Below are 20,948 nucleotides of genomic sequence, written 5' to 3' on the forward strand. Positions count from 1 at the left end.
CCGGGGCCCCGCCGGAATCGGGCACTTCCTCTGTTGCGGGGCGGCGGGGGAAGCTCGGCGGTGTGTGGAGAGAAATGTGGTTGTGCAAAATCCCGGCAGGGCCCGGGAGGCCTTTGCCGGCCCCGGCTGTCGCGGAGCGTGAGGGGAGTTTAATTAACTTGAGCTAAGTGCGCTCATTCTGCGGGTTGTCACGTCAGGGTGCCCCGCTGGAGGGTTTTTTCATCTCGTGCCAAGATTTGCGTTAAGCGGCACCGTCAGGTTGTTTCATCTGCGAAGAGCGCTGATTTCCGTGATGGTAAAGATTATTAAACTGTCTAAAAATAGCGTGAATGCCAGTGGCCTTCTTAATTAACAGTTTTCTTCAGCTCGCTGGAGATTATTGGGATGTTTGAGGCGTTTTCCTCGCACCGCTGAGCCTCGGGCCGTGGTGCTCACGGGTTTTCAGCTCCCTGCGGCTCTTTGCCGTTCTGTGCAACAGGCACAAACCCAGGGAGCTGCGTGTGGGGTCTGCGTTGAGGAGCTGGTTTGGCTGGAAAACTAACTAGAAAGAATAATTGCCGTTTGGGTCAGTTTCACATCCTTTTTCACCCTATTTGCCATATGGCTGTGCAGAGAAGAATGACTCTGTTTTTTTGTTAAAGTGATGTTGGCATAAATGTATGACAGACTGGCCTGAAATTCAGCTGAGTTAGTTTAAAATACATAATTGATATGCATTGTTGGCTGCAAGAGAAATGCAAATAAGAAGCCAGCATGCAGTGCTAATAATCCACGTTGTGTTTGTTTGGTGTCACAAGGTGTTGTTAGCAACAAAGACAAGAGTTTCATTATAACCTTAAGCAGGTAAGTGCAGTTGGTGGCCGAGGAGAGCACAGAGTCGCCTCTGTCCTGTCTGCAAACACTCCATTAACTGTGACATTAGTTTTAGTTGAATGGACACGTGAAATTAAACTTAAAATGGGTATGTAACTAAGACCTGAGTTTTTTCAGTTGTGCTGCTGCAGGAAGGATAATTAGCTTTTAGTTTCAGTTTGAATCCGTAACAATTATGTTACTTGACAGTACAAAAATATTAAAAGACGCAGGAATGCAAAGCAAGCATTTCTGTTGTTGTACACCCACACAAAGGTGGTGGTTTATTTCTTTCTTGGTAACTCCTTAGACAGAAAGAAGCAGCTCCTTGCTCAAATCTGCAGTTCTAGAAGAACGTTCTTGTGACTAGTTTTGAGGGAAAAATAAGAGAGACATAATATTAATATCTTACCATTGAAAGCAGCATAAGGCAGGGCAGATATTTGAGGATTGTAGCATAAAAATATTTAATCAGAGCTTATGGCTTATACATATTTGGTTTTAAAATAATCCTTTTTTTCCTGTAGGTAATATATCCTCCACATTCAAAACTCACAGATAAAGAGGTAAGCCATAGTTGCTGTATAAATACATAATTTGTTGTTAGTTTAATAATTTCAGGAAGTATAACAGTTGTTTTTTTCTTTCCCCCCCCCCCCCTTTAGAAAACCAATATTTGCTATTTGTCTTTTCCAGATTCTAATTCAGGTAAGTGCTTCCTTCACTCTAGTCATCTGTTTTTTGACTAAGCTATGTTAAAGAAGAGAGAATTTGACTGTATAAATTTATGGTTTTGATTAAATACTTCTGTTAGTATCTTAATTTTACAATACTGAGAAGTTGCAAATAAGGTTAAATATAAACTGTAATTATAGTGCAGTAAGGTCAGGTAACTCTTAAAATTTCATGTAAATGAAGTATTAGGATGTGAATGTATAAGACCTGTGAGATGACACACATGCAGTTGCTTCAGAATACTCTACAAGTAAAGAATGAACATCTTAATCTCACCTCTAATAAAAGAGTATTGTCATTGTAGAGAGAAGTGTACTCACAGAATTTAAACAGTTTTATAAAGCAAGTGGAAGGGATATGGAGCCATATTCTCATAAAGCAGTACATGTTTTATAAATTCCTAACAAGTTTTAAGTTCACAGTAGTTTAGAAAAACAGTTGTGAAAGGAATTATATTCTGTCTTCTCATTTCTTGATGCTTCTGTTTCTGTGTGTGGTCCTGCTTGCTAGATTCTTCTTTGATCTGAACATCTATTGTTCTGCTGCCAAAGAGAAATTGGAGGCATGTGGCTGATGACTTGGACCACCTGCAAAAAGATACAGCAGAAGTACAGACACTTCCTTTCACGTTTATTCATTTATTTGCAAAAGTCAAAACCTGTAGTAACAGACCTGTCCCTATAACTGCTCCTAGTCTGCTTTTGATTGCTCAGCATGACAACTCTGATAGGGAGTGATACAGATATGTGCTTTTTATGTGTGCCTGAGCTCTCTTACATAATTTTGCAAAATATCTTTGCTAATTATTTTCTTCTGTCTTACTGCTCTTGTTAATGGTTACAAATCTGTCCAACCTTCAAAAGGTTTCCTGAAGGTGTAACACTAGGAACAAAAGCTGATTTCATTATTTTTTTTTAAACACCAAGTATTTTTCAAGTAAGAGTGATAGTTATTGTAGACAGAATACATGTATGTAAGGAGTGTTTCCTTTCAGAAGGAAAAAAAAAAATTCCACCTTTTTTCTTTTTATAATGTCCCTATTAACAACCTTGTAGGTTCTTGATTGTTCTGGTTAAGCTGAAGTTTCAGATGATAGAGAGGGATTACCTATGCAAAATCTGCATTCTAGAAATTAACTGCAATTTGCTTTCAAGTCTGAAGAGCAGTTATCTGGAGGATGGAGCTCTGCCTTCCTGTTCAGGCAGTTAGCTCTGGCTGATACCAGATGGCACAGCTGTGAAGAGTTCAGGTGATGGTGACTTCATGACTTTTTTTCATGGAGGTCTTTGCAAATTACATCCAAAAGTTGTAAGAGCAAAGCATTAATTAAGAAGTTAGATACAATATGGAGAAGCAAGTGTCTTTTGCCAGCTGGCTGTAACAGTAGGTGTAAGTTTAGTAGTAGATTGGTTAATTACATGAACATGTGCATTGTTACAGGGAAAACAGTCTGCTTGCTGCAGGCTGGCAATGCTGAGGAGGTTGTCTTTCAATTGATTGTGTCCATGTTGATAACATTGCATTCCAAAAGGACTTTTTTTACAGGTTTACTAGGAGTAATGTACCTTCATGTTTTTATTATTCTAACAGTCCCCTTTATCTCTGTTCCCATGAACAGCACATTCCGTTCAGCTGATGTAGCTTCTACTTGAACTGAAGGTTTTTTGGAGCTTCTCTTTTAAAAGCAGGCAGTGAGACCACAAACAGGAGAGTGTCAGTCATACAAGTTTTGATACTTCAGCTCTCATGTTCCATCTGGAGAAAGTTTCTCTGATAACTGATACAAACTTAGCCCAAATACATTTTCAGACTGCAAACAGTCAATGTACTTAGTTACATTCTTCAGAAAAAAAATATTTAGAAATTAATTTTTATAGAAATGAAACTTCATTCCTTGGAAGTATTAACTGGGAAGGAATTCTTGTTTTCACTCAGTTTTCTGTAGTTAATTTTGCAGCTTTCAAAAATACAGAGTCCTAGGCCTGCACATGAAGTTACAAGAGATCAGTTGGAAAGCACTCATACCCTGTGACTTAGGTATAAACTGTTTGGAGTTCTCCGTTCAATGGAGAAATGACAAGTGGTCAAGACAATTGGAACTATGCAGGCAGACCAACAAAATGTGTAATAATAGTAGGAGGACAGGCATTAGTAGAGCTGTTGAAGGACATGATAGTCTGACAAACTCACAGTGAGGCACAATGACTTTTTTTTTTCCTTGTTGAAAGTAGTCTATTGATTATTGCCAAAGCTGCCCAATTGTTCACTTAATAAAAATATAAATATATAAATGGTTGCAATAGCAGGGCACAATAGCAGTGCAAGATAAAGGAACCAAAACTATTTTTACCTCTTCAACAAGTCCTCGTGTTAAACAAGGCCTGAATTCAGAACATTGTTGTTTCTCTCTTCCCCCTATGTAGGTTGTCTTGGGGACACACAGTTTTGTTTTAGATTTAGAAGGTCTACTGGAAGAAAAGTCTCATTGTGTTGTTTTCTGGACCAATTGGATAGAGAACTACCAGTTTACTTAAAGGTAGGAAATGTATTTCTTCTGGATAATGTTATTTATGGGATTCATACTTCAATGTAATGCTTGAAAAGCAGCATCTCTGAACTGGATGTCCAGAAAGATAGAGCTCAGCAAATGTTTTTTGTAGCATGTCATTATTATAATAATTAACTAATAATTAGCTCCATTAACTATTCTTTAAGTTTTCTTAAGATGGGTTTTGGACTGCAAGGAATTACACTGATGAGCAGACCTATTTTGTTACTGACTAGAAACCTGTAGATCAAACTGTAAAAATAATTACCTTATTGGAAATCTGAAGTGCTTTATAACTTAAAAAAAAAAAGAAAAATGTTGATGTCACTCACTGTTTCTGCCATTCATTTTTTGAAGATGGAGCAGTTACTTAAAATACATGGTGGCTAAAAGGTTGGAATGCTGAGACCTTGAACTGCTAGCGGGAGTCTGATTCTTGGACTCAGTTTAGATCTGTTTCTGTGACAAATTCTTGAATTCCTGTTTGTAGAAAGGATGAAGCTGATGTTTTATCTTTGAAATACGAGACCACACTTCCTTATCATTCCAAGAATCTTTTATAAAGCTAATACATTGAAAGACTAGTTTTTGTCTTTTCAAGTCAGGGCTTTAAGGCTTTTAACTGCTAAATCTATTTAGTTCTGCTTTGCAAAATGGTGAGTGTTGATTTATTCCTCAGGAAATTAATTCTAATTTTACTTTCATGATGTGTCAGGAGAATGTAACTATAAAAATAGTAAAGCCAGAAAGCACAGCTGTTTACCCACTGTTTTTTTCTCTTTGAAGGACTTACTAAAAAAAAAATGCAAATAAACTGAGTAATCCTTCTAGTTTGTTGTATATAATCAACTTTGGAGCTTGCAGAGAAATAAGCTTTTAAAATGTATCTCTGATGCTTCAGAAAGAAGGGCAGTGTCAGGTAGTTGTATTGAGCTCTTTCCTTGCTTTTGCAGAAAGATCCAGCATATTACTATGGCTATGTGTATTTCAGACAAGTTCGAGACAAATCATTGAAAAGAGGCTACTTCCAGAAGGTAATTTCAGTTCTTGTAGGAAAATACGGATTTGGACATTAATTCTTTTTCTGTGCATAGTAGGAAGAGTATCTTGCTCTCTTAACTAAATTAATTGCTGATTTATAGTAAATTGTTCTAATTTTACATGAGCTAAGCTGTGTTCCAGCTGCTCAGTCAGAAGAAAATTCTTTTTGTGGGTTAAAACCAGGAAGTTGACAGTTGTTTGGTTGCAGTTGCCTGTAGTCAAATGTGTGGGTGAGAAAAAACACACTTGACATTCTCTGAGGATAACCAATAGCACTGCAGTAGAACTGGGCGAAAGGATTAACTTAAAATTACATTTTTGGTTTTTTTTTTCCAGTCACTGGTCCTCATCAGCAAACTACCTTATGTCCATCTCTTTCGTACCATGCTTAAGCAAATAGCACCAGAATATTTTGAAAAAAGTGAAGCTTTCCTGGAAGCAGGTAGTGGTACTATTATGTTGTTCTAGAAAGACTCTTATAATATTACATCTTTTGGAGAAATAACAAACAATGCTGTCACATTCTAGTTTGCTTTTCTTTTTGCAGGCTAGAGGGTTGACACTTTAGCAAACAGTCTTGATTTCTAGATCATTGAAAAGAGCTGATCTGTGGCTGGACTCAATGATCTTAAAGGTCTTTTCCAACCTAAGTGATTCTTTGATTTTTTTGATTCCTCATGGGCAAGTTGAAGCTCCCCCCTAAATAACATGGAATCATATAATCCTTTTGGTTGGAAAAGACTGTTAAGATCACAAAATCCAATTGTTGAACCAGCACTGCCAAGTCCACCACTAAACCATGTCCCTAAACACTACATCTACATAAATACCTTAAATACCCTCAGGGATGGTGAGTCCACCACTTCCTTGGGCAGTCAGTTCCATCTAGGATTTTGTTGTATGTTTCAGGACCAGCTGTTTATCACAAGTAGCTAACGGCAACTTTTAATTTGCACTCTTCACAAATTGAGTCCTCTTGGGTGTTGTCACATCTTCTGTTAAGCAACTGTACAGATGTCATCCTGAGTGTGGGTTTTTATGCATGTCTGTCTGGTTTTTTGTATTTTGGTTGTGTTTTGTTTTTTTTCTTTTTGACTGAAGAGAAAAAGCAACAGAGTAGCACTGATAAATTCCACCTTAGGGCAGAAGTACATTGAAGGACCAGAGAGGGCCAAATGGGATAGTTACTTGCTCTTTAGCTGGAAGTGCTGTTACTTTTTACTGTGCCTGCCCAATACAGCGGCTGTTTCTTTGTGCTTTCACTGAGCAGCAATTTGTGGAAACAATTTTTGATGAAGGAATTGTATTTTTTAATTTCCTGTAGATAAACAGGTATTTTTTGAGAGCTTGTATTATGAATAAAATAAGGTCTGAAGGAACTACTAGTATAAGTAATTTTATTAACAATTGTTTACAACAGAAGTCTGAGAAACGTTATAGCCAAGCTGAAAAGCTAGCTTGTTTCCTAAATTCTTGTGTTTTTCTGTTCTACAGTAGCTAATATATGTAAATGTGTGTTCATTTCAAAGTTTCTTAATACGTACTATCATGGCTTCTCATATAACATTTCTTCAATTGAGTCTGTTTGCTACAAAAAATAGAAGGCACAAGGATACTGTTTTTCTTGAAATGAAAACCTTCATAGTTCTAGCAAAATAAGAATGTCAAAAAGGCTGTAAAACTTCTTCAGAGTATAGAGTAATCAGGAGATAAGTAGAACTGTTGTGGGCTATCAGAACTAATTTAAAATTGCAGTGTGCACCAAGATGACTACAGTATCTTGGATTATAGAATATACAAACAAGTTCTGAATTATACTCTTTTTTTTTTTAATTTGTAGTGATGTAGATCCGTTGGCCACCGCCAAGTCCAGGGAAAATACTGCATTTGCCCATTATGGGTATTATAATGAAGGTAATTACTTCTGCACTTAATTTCCTCTGTTGGCCACCGCCAAGTCCAGGGAAAATACTGCATTTGCCCATTATGGGTATTATAATGAAGGTAATTACTTCTGCACTTAATTTCCTCTGAGGGTGTTCTCCCTTCCATTTATTATATAGGTACTCACTGTATTCTGCCTTGTTTCCAGTGTCTCGTGCTTCAGGACAGGAACAGATGTATAGACCACCCAGAGTGAAGATCAAGGAGACCATCATTAGGTTCCTTGATTGAGGGGAGAAGGGAAGGGTCTTTTATGGGGCATAGGTTAATAAGCCATTTTTGTAAATTTTGAAAAGAGATGTTTCAGTGCAACTACTGATTGCGGTGTCTGTTATCCTTCTGGAATATGGATTCTGGGAGGCTTTAATGCTAATTATATTTCTCAAATCAAATATTAAGTAGCACATCAAAATACTGAGAGTCAAGTTCCAGACAAGCAAATTAAATATAGCCATGAAAATCATTCTTGTTCCTGAAGTTTGTCAAGAACAGATTATTTTTTTTTGGCCCACACACCAGAAATTAATTTCTTTGTTGATAGTTTTCAATGAAGGTGAAATACATCTGAAGAAGTTATTAGAGAAGTTATATCTAGTGCATGGGGAGGAACAGTGGGGGTTCAGTAGAGCCAAAGAACTGGGCCTCTGAGAGCCATAGCACCTTCATATGAAATGCAAATAAATGGGTTTGATGGATCCAGAGGTTACAGCTGGACATACTTTATTAGCAGATACTCTCAAGTTTACGGCATGTGCATCACCAGGGAGAGGAAGGAAAGTTTCTGAAGCTGTTTTGAAAGCACAAATTTAGTAAAGCAGTGTTGTGGGCACCAGACTAGGTTGCTTCAAGTCCCATCCAGCCTGGCCCTGAACATTTCCATGGATGGGGCATTCACAGCTTCTCTGGGCAATCTGTTCCAGTGCCTGACCACCCTGACAGTAAAGAATTTCTTCCTCATATCCAAGCTACATCTACCCTCTCTTAAGTTTGAAACCAATATTTATTGAAATTATTTTAACAGTTGTGATTAATGTTATTGATAGTCTTTTTCACGTGAAGCATAGTTCTCATATTCTAGTATTTGATTTGCAATGTACTGAAGGGTGGTGTGTTGATTCCTGCAGCAGTGATCTGTGGTGACCAGCTGTCTATTCATTGTTATGTGGGTGTTCTGTAGAGTAAGTTAAGCATCATGCTGTAGTAGATCCTCTTTAAATGTTACATCTTGTCTGTAACTCAGCATTTTAAGCGTCTATTGAATTCTATAAAAGGAAAAAAGTCTGTCTTTTTCTTTCAAAGTTGCGGATTCCAACCTACCGTGACAAGCCTGGAACAACGCCAATAGTACAGAATATGCACCAGGTAGAGATTAGATACTTCTACTGTAAATAACCCCACGACAGCTAAATACCTTCCTTCATTGGTAGCAAATCCTTGTATACTTTGATAAAAAAGAAATCTCTGAAAATTTTAGTGGAGGAATCTAGAGTTGGATTATTCATAGGAAGTGTATTCTGACCCATTTGTCCCAAGCACTCTAGGAGAGATTGTTGGCTGACAGAATTACTGAACTCAAACATCCTTTAATGGGTGAAACTATACTAAACTTCTGTTTGAAAATGAAAACCGAATTAAAAATCTTTAGCCATAGAAGATGGCTGTAAAACACACCTGTCTGTGCCTTGTGCACTGTGTGGCTGTTGCTTAAAATGTTTATTTCTGGACTGAAAGTTGCATGCCTGTAAGTTGGGGGGGGTGTTGGGGGAAGTCTTGCTTTTAGCACACAGAAACAGTTAATTATGGAGATAATGTCCATGCTGCAGTGGTACAGTAGGGGCAAATAGCATATAAACCATTTACTGTCTGTAAGCATTTAAGGGAAACTATTTTATTTAATACCTAGGTATTCTGATGACTAAAAAACAAGCATTGCGATGTCTTTTAGGCAGATGCTCAGATCTCTATGGCTTTACCAACTGTTCATGAAGTGGATCTTTTCAGGTAGGAGTTTGGACTCATTTATTCCTAGTTGTGAATTCCCACAAATCCCGGATTTATGACGGTTCCATAACATACCTCATAGCTTGCAATGTAACATTTCTCAGTATTTGGTTTAATATTCTTTTTTGTAAATCTGGGTAAAAAATCAATTTAGATAATACACAGACTGAAACTGCAATAAATATGCAAGTTTACTAAGTGTTCCATTTTACAGGAGTGTTTTATGTTTTTTCAGATGACTGTTAAATACTACTGAAATCTTCCTTTTTATCTTGTTCTTAATCAAATACATGTTTCTTCTCCTTATTTTAAGCGTATTAAAACATCTTAATCTGTTTTTAGGTGTTTCTGTCCAGTATTCTTTCACATTCAGATGCTTTGGGAACTGGTACTGCTCGGAGAACCACTGGTTGTGATGGCACCTTCACCATCAGAATCTTCAGAAACGGTGCTGGCACTCGTTAGGTAAATGTAGTGGGGCTGCCTAACTAATGTCCAAGTGAGTTGTAGATTCCATGAGAATGCAATTCATTTGGTCTGAATATAAAAAAGCACTGCAAGTTTTAGATTTGCATTAAAGATTTAGATCTTTAATGATATTTTACACTCACTCTCTTTCCACCTTGCAGCTGTATTTCACCCTTGAAGTACTGCAGTGATTTCAGGCCATACTTTACCATACATGACAGTGAATTCAAAGAATACACAACTCGCACGCAGGCCCCGTAAGTAGATCAGACTTTGTGGTGAGGGTGTTGCTCCAAACCCTTTCTAATCATAAATCTGTCTTAAGATACTGCTTAGCTACTGTGAATGTCTGTCTAGAATTTATTTACATATAGGGTGTATATATATAAATATTATATATAGGATATATATTTATATATATAGGATTTCTCTGAGTGCAGTAGTTACCTCCTTTCTGTTTTCACTCTGGTTGGGTACAATAAAGAAGTTACAAAACAATGTCATAATTAAACTATATTAATTAAATACTTGTGTGCAGAATAAGTAAATCTGAAAATCTGAAAGTGAGGGGAGGTTTTGCTTTTTGGTAAGGGTTTGTCTAGGCTATACCAGCTCAGTGGTAGCTTCTTGGGATATGGTTCTCTAATGTTTGTATTTTTAATCAATTGCTAAACAAAATTACTTCTAGAATTCAACATTCATGCTGCTGGTTTGTAAAGTTAATCCAGTCGGTGTCCAAGTTGAGACAATAATTTTAAAAGTTTAATAATAAATGCTATAAAATTTATTTTTTTTAAAAAATCAACAATCTCTTCTCTAAATCAGTTAGAAAAATGTTGTCATTAAGAAATTAAGATTCTGGGTTTTTTAAGATTGAGAGTCCAAAAGACAATTTTGATTTTTAAACTGCTTTAAGGACATGCTTTTCCCCTCAATTTTTTAAATCTTATTTTGAGAGCACATACCTCCAATATTTCTTATTATGTATATTATTAATATATGGTATGTATGTTATTTAAATGCTACTTGGTTTGGGCATGGAGTGTATGTGTTAGATTCACCGATGCTTTTCTAAAGAATTTTTTTCTAATGTCTGAACTGACAGTGGTATTTGTGTTGGGTTTTTTGTTTCATTGTGGATTTTTTTAACTGTGTTTTTGTCTTAAGGGAAGTATTGCCAGAGGTACAGCAGTGGAAAAACACACATAGTCATTCTGTTTCAAATTGTATTCCACAGGAATAGTTATGCAGTATGTAATTTAATTTCTAAAAATAATTCCATGAAGAATTTGGTTAAACTTTAGTAACCCGAGCTTACAAATTGCATCTGCTTTGTAGCAAAATAGAAAGGTTGTTCAATGCATATGTTAATGTTTGAAACAGAGCTGGAATTGCTCTGGGTTTCCTACAGAAAACAAAATTTGAGAAGATTGGAAGTAGGCTTTGGAAGCAGTGGCTCTAAGAAGGGGAAGAATGCAGATGATTACTATTCTGTGTATATTATTACCTTCAGCAAGACAGAGCGAGGAGTATTTTTCATCTTGATGTTTTGATTTATTGTGCCTTTATTGGAGTGGTGTAAAATCAGGATTGGTTCTGGTAAATATGATAGACTAAGTCTCCTAAAAAGGACCAGCGAGCTTAGTGAGTTGTGCTACTTTATCACCAGTAGCAGTTAAAGAAGATTCCTTATGATTTGCTACCAGTTTACCTTTATCTAGACACGTGTTATTTTTGTGTGTGTGTGTAAATTAAAGCCTTACTTGACTTTAACCCTTGGTCTGTAACCCTGCAGCTTCTGAAAGAATGTCAATTTGTGTACATTAGTCCTAACCAAATGTGGGTGAAACTTGCTTTTTGGTTCATAACAAATAGGCATGAGAAGATTAAATAGTTAAGTTAGGCTGAGCTTGGATTCATTCCTAGGGAGGAAGAGGGTGCCTGTTGTTTGGCTTCTTTTGAGAGACATGACCATGAAATGAACAGAAGATGAAATGTTGATTTTTTTCAGAGTGCAACAAGGGAATCTGTTGAGACCTTTTTATGGACACTGGTCTTTATCACTGTTTTGGAAGACAGACTGTAAATCATGTATGGTAATACTGAAAAATCATGAGCAGCATTTGCAAATTGCAATGAATTTAAAGCAGTAATGCAAATTAGTTTAACAGGATTACAGAAATAGCAAAAAACAAATGAAGCTGAATTCATATCAGTAGGGAGAAACATGTATTATCTAGAAGGATTTTTTTTTATGTTAACAGACTTGAACAGCAGTAGGACTCAGAAGAAGTTATTTTTCTGGTGAAGGTTAAGTCAGTGATATGCAAGAAAAGACTTCTGAGAAAACAATGAAATTTTATGCTGCTGGTTCTAATGTGGAATGGAGAGATGATAATTGCTATTTCCATAGCCCAGAAATTATGCTAAGCTACAGAGCTGTGTGATCAGATTTGTCCTGTCTATGATTGCCTAATGAGTTTATATATATGTGTGTGTGTGTAGTTATAATTAGCAATTGGAGGGAGGAATGAAAGTCACAAGTGTTTGTAGGTTAACATAGAAATTTATGCCAAATTGCCACCATAATATAGCTGGAAGTATTGAATAAAAATTAAAGATTACTTGTATTTCTCCCAATCTTGCTTTGAGAAAGCGGCAACTTAAGCAGCACTTACAAAAAGTGCTAACATTTGGGTTTTTTAAAACCAATCTGAAGAAATGATGCTATTTTTATGATGGCATTTCCAATGAGTCTTGCAGTTATGCTCTCTCCTTAGCTAACTTTTGCCTGTAAAGTGGATGGCAGCCACTATTCTTAAAAATATGTTGATAGTTGACCATATCAGTGCTGTAAATCCCAAATTCTGGAACCCCGTGCTCCTACTGTCTCTTTTTCTCTGGGTGACCCTATGCATGCTCAAAGCCGGATTCTAAGCACAGAACAGACAGAAGAATCTGAGGGGTTGTGAGCCTGAGCACAATGCTATTCATGTGTTTAAACTTCACAGTTTGATAACTACTTTAGAAGAAAGAGTGCTGAAGTGTTGGAAAAGAAATGGGATATTAGGTGTATTTTTCTTAATTGTGTCATATGAGCAGTAGTTCCACTGAGAAGTGTCATACAAAGAGCAGTCAGGTTGACATGCACATTGAAGTACTGAGGGTTTGTTATAATCAAACTTACAAATGTGGCAATTTGTCTTTCAAATATGAGTCTTGATTCCTGCTTGTATAAAAAAAAATCAGATAAAACATGAAATTTCCCTGTTCTCATGATTGTAAATGGGCAGAATTTAGCTAACAGTCTAAGCAAAGGATTTCACTGTTATTCTCCATTATCATTTGGGCTTTAAGATACATCTGCATTGCTATTTTCTAAAACTTTAAGACATTGATAAACATTCTGTGCTCTTACATGGAACTTAAAATGTAACTTTTTTCATAAAAACAAAAGGAAAGTTATTTTCAAGAGTTGAAGTTAACTTTTAGTATTCATTAAGACAGAAGATCTTACTGTCACAATTTAAATGTTGTCATTATTTTTCTAGACCATCTGTCATTCTAGGGGTGACAAATCCTTTTTTTGCTAAAACACTTCAGCACTGGCCTCACATTATCAGAATTGGAGATATTAAACTTCCAGGTAAAGTACAAATATCTTCTACAGTCCTGTGCAACAAACTCTCACTGTATGCTTATTTATTTAAAAACCTATGTAATTTAGTTAATTTAATGCAACCAGATCTTCATGGATGTAAATCTGTCAAGTGAAATTAGTCTCTTGAGTACTGTATGCCTTCTATTGCCAAATCTAGTATATTGAATGCAAAAGGTGGTAATACTCATTAGCAATACTGTTTTACCCTTTTAATAATTTCCTTTTTATATCTCTACAAATCAGGTATTAAAGTGAGAAACATTATGTAGATTTTAGGATGAGTAGAATGCAATAAATTAGTGACAGCAAGTGCACAGAAGGTAAAGCCCATGTGAAAGCTAGTTTTGAATATTACAACAATATAAAAAGTTGTTGACAGTATTTTGATACTATCTTTCTAACCTGGCAATGTTCCAGTAATTATTAATTTTTCTAGTTGGATGATTTCCTTACACGATCAAGTACAGTTTTAATGTAATTTTGGGATAGCATGTCAATTGCTTCCCTCGAATAAGATACTGCAGCATTCAGATTATTATATAAAATCCCTGAATGCAGCTGTTCACTGTGACAGGTTCACTGTTTTGTTTTGATTGGGATAATACACCATGAAATTAATTTTCGTAGAATAAGTTACATTCAGTTTCTGAATACACCAGTTTAGTGAATTATTACATACTGTGTTCAATACAATTAGGCAAGTTTTTGCTTTACTTTGCAATATCATTCATGTCTGTGCTTCTGAATTCCTGGGGGGGTTTGGGGTTGTGTGGGGAGGAATTAGGCAGCTGATGTGTAGTTAAAGTTTGGAAAATAGAATCTTAATTAAACTACTAAACCTCTGCAAAGCCATATACTTAATATTTTATACAGAGTTTAAAGTATGAAATTCTAATATTTTGGTGCATCTATTTAAAATGCTTTATCAGGAAGTTCTAGAGATGTATCTGTCTGACTTGCCCATAAAAGTTTAGATTTTATTACTTTATGGACAGAGAAAGGACTTATGATTTTTTTTTTTCTTGTTTTACTTTTTTTTCCTTTCCTCCCTGCTCTGCAGTTTGAATAGCAATTTGTACTCTTTTTCTGAAGTTGAGCATCCAACTAGATATAAGAGGAAGGTTCTGCTAAGCTAAGACTACAAGACTGCTAAAAGGGTCCAGGTCTTCTGGCTGGAGAAAGATATATTTGAAAAGCAAAACAAAAACATTTAGTTTAGCATATGAACACAGAGACTTAAATTCATTATCATACACCTAATCCATGGCTACTGATATAATTTTTAATTTATAATTTTTCTTTTGGCCAAAGTACTAAAGATTTGTTCCAGAAAGCATTTACCCTGAGGGGAACAAAGGAAAACGCAATACAATTTGAAATTAATGAAACAGTCTTTGGTTGTTTTGATTCAGAAAGTCTTCCATTTGTTTTTTTAGTTTGGGTTTGTTGTGGTTTTTTTGTTGTTTGGGTTTGTTTGGTTTTTTTTAAATCTTTACAACAGGGAACCTTTATATAAAGTGAAAAACCTATATCCTGTTATTCGTATGTTTACTAGATGTCTGGATATATATTTGGGTGCTTGTTGGTGTCTGTACTGCTTGTTATTATGTTGCTTCTTATAACAGTCTTCTAAATTAAAGTATCTGTTTCTAAAATCAGTGCAATGTATAGCATGTGAACTGTAGCTTCTAGTTATAGGGGTGGAGACTTCAAATAAGGTGGCTTTAAATGTTTTGGCAGGTGAAGTTCCAAAGCAGGTGAAAGTGAAAAAACTGAAGAACCTAAAAACTTTGGACTCCAAACCTGGTAATGAATTGCTTCAGAGTTAAATTACCAGTATTATGATTTTTAAAAGCATACCCCATTATGCCTTTGGCTATATGCAGCTTTTTTTCTTTAGGTGTTTATACCTCTTACAAGCCATACTTGAACAAGGATGAAGAAATTGTTAAGCAGTTACACAAGGTAACCCTGCTCATCTCTTCTTAACAGAAGTTGCTTTGTGCTGCTGCTCAGTCCTTTCATTTAAGGCTGAGCTCTGTCTGTGTGACTGGAGTGAAACTGGATTTTGATTCCTTTGTCCCATTCCTAACTGAGTAGATAAATACACACCCTTATTGTAGAAGGGCTGCTGCCTCCCTAGCAGTTTTCTGTAATCATGTGAATGGTAGAACTCAAGAAGTTAGCTTAATAATTTAGAGAATTTAAGTGAATGATCAGTTCATCTGTTTTCTTTTTCCACCCTCTGCCACCCCCCTCTAGTCACTTTGGTCTGGAAAACTCACACATGAGATGTGTAAGAATCAGAGCTTCCAATAACTCATTTGCACAAGTTGGTTTATAGAAGTTTTTATTTCCTTGAATTTCTTTACATGGACATAAAAAATGGCCAGTTGAGGAGTGGATATCTGTACAGAACAGCTTGATGCTGTTGCTTTCCTTTCATGGTTCAGGTTAAGGGCTGCTGTGTGCAAGCTCATGCCAAGAGAATATTGGAAATGCTGGAATAAATATTCTTTAAAAAAACCCACACAAGTACTTACATATTTTGGGGTAGTAGACTTATTGTGATATTTTATTTCTTTTGTTTAAGGGTGTACAACAGAAACGTCCCACAGAAGCACAGAGTGTGATTCTTCGGCGATATTTTCTGGAATTGACAGAAAGTTTCATTATTCCATTAGTGAGTTGTTAGACTGAGTTTTTTACATATGTAATATGAAGTAGCTTTTTTGGTGTTAACCTGACTGAATAATTCAAATGACTACCAGTGTACCCCTGGGGTCAACACTGGGTCCAGTACTTTACATATCAGCTGTCCCATTCTGAGCTCTCTGAACCCTCTTTGTGGTGGACCTGAACTTTTCATTATTTCAGAGCATGTGTGATCAGGCCCAGTTTCTGTCTGCAAGAACTGGGATATCTCTAGATACTTGTTTGGCTTTGGATGTTAATGACTAGAGGAGTTTTTTCTTAAAACTTTTCTCTCTTGTTCTTTTGGGATAAGATGGATGTGTAGGATCAATCTAAAAGCTTTCCCTGGCATTCCCCTTACCCACTCAAACTTTAAGTTTTGTGACAGAAATCATATTAAGTTAAATTTACAGGGTGAGATCACCCTTTACCTTCTCTGCCACAAGAAAAGTGGGGTGTGTGGGGGGGTATTTTGTTTTTTTTCAAAAGATAGAACTAGACTTTTTATGATGTTATTGAAGCTAATAACGTTCATAGATAAAAACAGGGTCATTTGTTTACAAAGACATCCAAAACGTGTAACAGCTTATATTGATGTGCTTGTGTGAGCTGGCAAGGTGGAGCTGGCAAGGTGGAGCTGCCTCCTGGCATTGGACCTTCACCTTCAGCAGTGACCTTGCTGGAAAATGTCTCTACTACTCCTGTTAGCCAGTCAGGGCTCCAGCCAGGCCTTGGCCAAGCATTGTTACTGTGGAGATGCCCACAGCTGGTCAAGTCTTTTGTAGGTTAGTTCTGTATTTAATGTTTGTAGGAGGTACTCAGCAAATTGCTTGCAAATACTTGATACAAAGTGGCATTAGTGTTTGGAGCCACCCATGATATGAAGGTACTTGTGGACTTGCACTAAAAAAAAGGGAGTTTATTTACTAGTGGCTGGAGTTCAGGATATATATGTGTATCTTGTATATGCATATATATGTATGTGTTTGCTTCCTGCTCTCCTTTCCCTCACGTCCTTCTTGAATCTTGCTGACGTTAAGTTCTGTAGTTGAGAAATACAAATGGTATTAGATAAGCTCCTTCTTCTGCTCTTATGTGTTAAATATGCACGACCTCGCCCTCTACCAATACTTACAAGAGAAAATGCTGTGGTCATAAGTGATAAGTAAACATACACGTGGACTGTGTATCTTAAATGCTGGTTATGCAAACAACCTTTCTTTTTTCCTTTCCCTAGGAACGCTATGTGGCAAGCCTAATGCCTTTGCAAAAATGCATATCACCATGGAAGGTAAGGAAATACAATTTGAATCAGTTGAAAATTAGTGCTTAGAGAAAAAATTTGTAGCATGCTAATGATTTTCAATTTTCTTTCCATAGAGTCCACCACAGCTGAGGCAGTTTAGCCAAGATGACTTCCTGAAGACACTGGAAAAAGCAGGACCACAACTCACATCAGGTTTAAAAGGCGACTGGATAGGACTTTACAGGTCATTCCTGTCATCAGCATAAAAAAATAAATGTCGATGATGAGAGATCAGTAATTTGAATGCTTCTTTCCTGAGCAAATTAATTATTTGTATTGATTTGAGTAAGACTTACTTTTAGAATATAGGCTTTAATAGGAATTAATAGTGCTTAGTATACTTGCCTTGCTTAAATATGCTTCTCTGTAACCTGCTAATGCTTTTCCTAAGATGCTGCCCTACAGGTCTCAGAATATCAGTGTTATTAGTGGTTTTATTTCTGGCTCTAACTTGATTTCTCCTTCCAACAAAACACAGAGATAAAAATGAGTACATTTGAAGCCAAGCCTTGCTTTTTTCCTGGCAAAATTCCTAATCTATGTTGTTTTTCAAATATGTTTTCTTTACATTATTTTCTCCATCCTTGTTTTGATTAATAGAAGCACCTCTAATGTTCCACTTCAGAAAATTACATTTTTTTGAAAGTAAACAGGGAAAGGGTCCTAATATCTTCTTCAGCCTCAAACATAATTACTTTACATTTGATGACTTAGAAAACAGAGTGTTATCAAAATTGTAATTAAAATATAAAATGTGTTTTCTTCTATGTTCTACCAGGCATTTTTTGAAGTCACCCAACTTCGATGGCTGGTTTAGGAGCCGGCAGAAAGAAATGACACAGAAGTTGGAGGCCCTTCATTTAGAAGCACTATGTAATGAGGTTAGAAAAATGGGTGCTTGTGATTATATTTATCATCTTGTAATAAAAATATATTCTCCCTCAAGTCAGTTTAACTCCAGCTCTTTTCATTGGTTGAACATAAAAATGTTGACAGGTTTGTCAAGTCTGATCTAGCAAAACATAATTTGTTAACCAAGTACAAACTACAACACAGCAAGATATAACAATATGAAATACAGGTCATTTTTTTATAATGACTGTCAGAATTTGTAAAATATATCTTTAATCCTTTTCTGGTTTTTTATGTATGTCAAAATTGAATTCCCTCTCAGAAAACATTTTTCCTCTGATTTGATAATGTTATTTAATTTAGCTTCCTTCCTTGATGTTCCAAAACATTTTTAATTGTTACATAATTTGTAGATTTGAAGGTATAAACTCAGTGAGTACCATAAAAATTGACGACTAATTACACATGAATAGTAAATAAGCCTTCAGCTGATCCATAATAATTGAAAGCTAAGAAGTGAAATCTCTTTATTGATATATAACAAAATGCTACATAAATGATCTTATATTGTAAGATCCAGTCATTACTTAAGAAGCTGAAGTGTGTATCAGTGTAATTTAAGTTGGATAAGAAAGGTATTGCAAGAGAAGAAATTGTACATCTGAAGAGGGAATAGGAAAAAAAACAACAAACCACTACGGTTATAAACAAAAAGAGGTGTTGATTTATTTTCAAAAGTCATTGATTTTTATCCCTTGCCTTGTCAATTCCCAAACAATTTGTAAGGCAATAGCTAAATAAATTATATCACCTAGAATCTGTCCAATGATATTTGACATTAATTTATTGCAAAGAAAGGGGAATGTTCCACAAATCTTTTGCTGACTCTGCTCCATATTAGCTTTTTCTTTTGATCCAAGTGTTCAGATATTTCTGTACATGAGCAAATGTCTCTTAAGAGGTGACTAGTGAAAGGGGTAGGGGAACAGAACTTCTATTAGAAGATTAATGAATATATTTTGCTAGCTATCAACTGTGTGATCTTCTTTAATGCCCTAGAAACAAGTGCTGCCTGGCACTGTTTTTGTGCTGGCAGATCTGTTTTGGTAAACATTTACTGCCATTTTACATTGTAGATGCTATTCTTGAAACTAAGCCTGTTTGGCCTTTTTGTTTGTTTGTATCCTGTTTTGCTAAGTCCTGGGCAAACATGCAAATAAAGTAGATTTTGCAGTTCATATTAGAGACAGTACATGAGTCAAACAAGTTTAGTAAATGGCATGAGAATAACAAAAAGGAGAAGACACATTCTGAACAGCAGGTATAAAGTAATACTGCTTTTGAAAATTAGGAATGTTGCCACAGATCTATTAATGCTTAATTTTTATTCTTTTAGAACTTGGTTTTCTGGAGTCAGAAGCATACTGAAGTAGAAACAGTGGATCTTGTCTTAAAGTTAAAGAATAAACTGGTAAGTAACTGAATTGAACATGGCTCAAATTTGCCTAACTTAAGTAGATAAAAGTATTGTACAGTTGTATTTACAGGTACTTAAATAAAAATATTCTTTAAGATCTGAGTAGCTCAAGGAACAAGTCATTCAGGTTTTTAAAACAGTTAATTTCAACCATGACTGAAGAGTTAGCTAGCTTCCAAGAATTGCTGTTGCTCAAATTCCTCATCAGTCAGTAAATGAAAAATTGATTTTCCAGATTTGATCATATGTCACTTTGGGATGTCTTAAGATAAACTTGCATTATTAGTAGAATTCATGTTTTATTGCACCTTTGCAGTTGCAGGCAGACAGAGAACAGCTTCCTGTGAAAACTGACACACTGAAAAAGCTGCAGACACACATCAATGACATTATACTAGCACTTCCAGATGACTTACAGGACATCTTGCTTAAAACTGGCACAACCTGATTTCTACTGGACTCTTTTTCTGCAGAGAACAAAAGGCAAAAGTTGTTTCACAGAAGACAGTGGGTTACCTACCAGCTTGAGAACACAGCTCTAGATACATTAACACTACAAATGGACTCTACTAATAGTAGAGCCCACTACACTGTTTTTCACTGGGTTTTTTCCCCCACTTAAATATCAATGCAACTAAAGGAATTCCTGTGTCTAATAATTTTTGAAACAAGTGCTCTTAAAAGTCTGTGGGTATATGAAACTATACCACAGTATAGGACCACAGTGCAGTGCTGGCATTGCAGAAGGTTTCCTGATTGGTGCTGCTATACCCAATCCTGTTAACTCAGGGGTCAGCAATATTCATCTTGTACTGTCCTGTTGATCTAGTATCTGATTGCTTTTTTTTTTTTTTCCGTTTTCATCTAGTGATAGACCCAACTGGTGTATTTTTTTTACTTGGTCAGAATACACAATAGTTGAGATGCTTTACTAGTACATCATTGGTTTCAAAACTTTTTTGGGGACAGCTGAAATAATCACATCAGTTCTTAACCTTCTTCCTTTTGTCTTCTTACCATCTTTCCAAATCCATATTAATTTAGCATCTTTAAAGAAGAGAAGGCAGCTGACAAAAATTTCCTGAAGAGAAGCCTCCTCTATTCAATGTCAGTTGATTAGGGTGCTCTTACATGCCTTAAAGTAATTGTATACTAATTGGTGGTTTTAAACTGCTGACATTCAGGATTTAAAGTGGATCACTAGTGTAAATGTCAGTATGCAGTATTCATCACAGAAAATAAACACAGTGGTGTTCTAATACAAATATTAAAATCAGTGATTTCAGTAGACTTAGCAGATACACAGTCTGTTTCAGCTGGAGATCATAGCAGTCAGTTCTGTTATAGGGGTTTTTTTTATTTATACTTA

General features: G+C 35.9%; 1 protein-coding gene across 1 annotated transcript in view; it reads left to right on the forward strand.

Moving 5' to 3' along the window:
* The window catches only part of DENND6A (DENN/MADD domain containing 6A), a 20,617-nt gene extending 590 nt beyond the window's left edge, over positions 1–20,027 (forward strand). Inside the window, exons 2-22 of the mRNA XM_009996680.1 lie at positions 100–138; positions 1,380–1,418; positions 1,518–1,560; positions 4,011–4,123; positions 5,089–5,169; positions 5,513–5,618; positions 6,501–6,508; positions 7,025–7,090; positions 8,420–8,482; positions 9,066–9,121; positions 9,464–9,586; positions 9,751–9,846; positions 13,141–13,235; positions 14,991–15,056; positions 15,151–15,215; positions 15,844–15,933; positions 17,182–17,235; positions 17,325–17,434; positions 18,029–18,131; positions 19,499–19,573; positions 19,896–20,027. Of these exons, the coding sequence (XP_009994982.1) occupies positions 100–138; positions 1,380–1,418; positions 1,518–1,560; positions 4,011–4,123; positions 5,089–5,169; positions 5,513–5,618; positions 6,501–6,508; positions 7,025–7,090; positions 8,420–8,482; positions 9,066–9,121; positions 9,464–9,586; positions 9,751–9,846; positions 13,141–13,235; positions 14,991–15,056; positions 15,151–15,215; positions 15,844–15,933; positions 17,182–17,235; positions 17,325–17,434; positions 18,029–18,131; positions 19,499–19,573; positions 19,896–20,027 (1,623 nt within the window). The remainder of the gene's footprint in view (positions 1–99; positions 139–1,379; positions 1,419–1,517; positions 1,561–4,010; positions 4,124–5,088; positions 5,170–5,512; positions 5,619–6,500; positions 6,509–7,024; positions 7,091–8,419; positions 8,483–9,065; positions 9,122–9,463; positions 9,587–9,750; positions 9,847–13,140; positions 13,236–14,990; positions 15,057–15,150; positions 15,216–15,843; positions 15,934–17,181; positions 17,236–17,324; positions 17,435–18,028; positions 18,132–19,498; positions 19,574–19,895) is intronic.
* Positions 20,028–20,948: the final 921 nt, after the last annotated feature.

The sequence above is a fragment of the Chaetura pelagica genome, unplaced genomic scaffold, assembly GCF_000747805.2.
Source record: "Chaetura pelagica isolate M959 unplaced genomic scaffold, ChaPel_1.0 scaffold914, whole genome shotgun sequence".
NCBI classification, from domain to species: Eukaryota; Metazoa; Chordata; class Aves; order Apodiformes; family Apodidae; genus Chaetura; species Chaetura pelagica.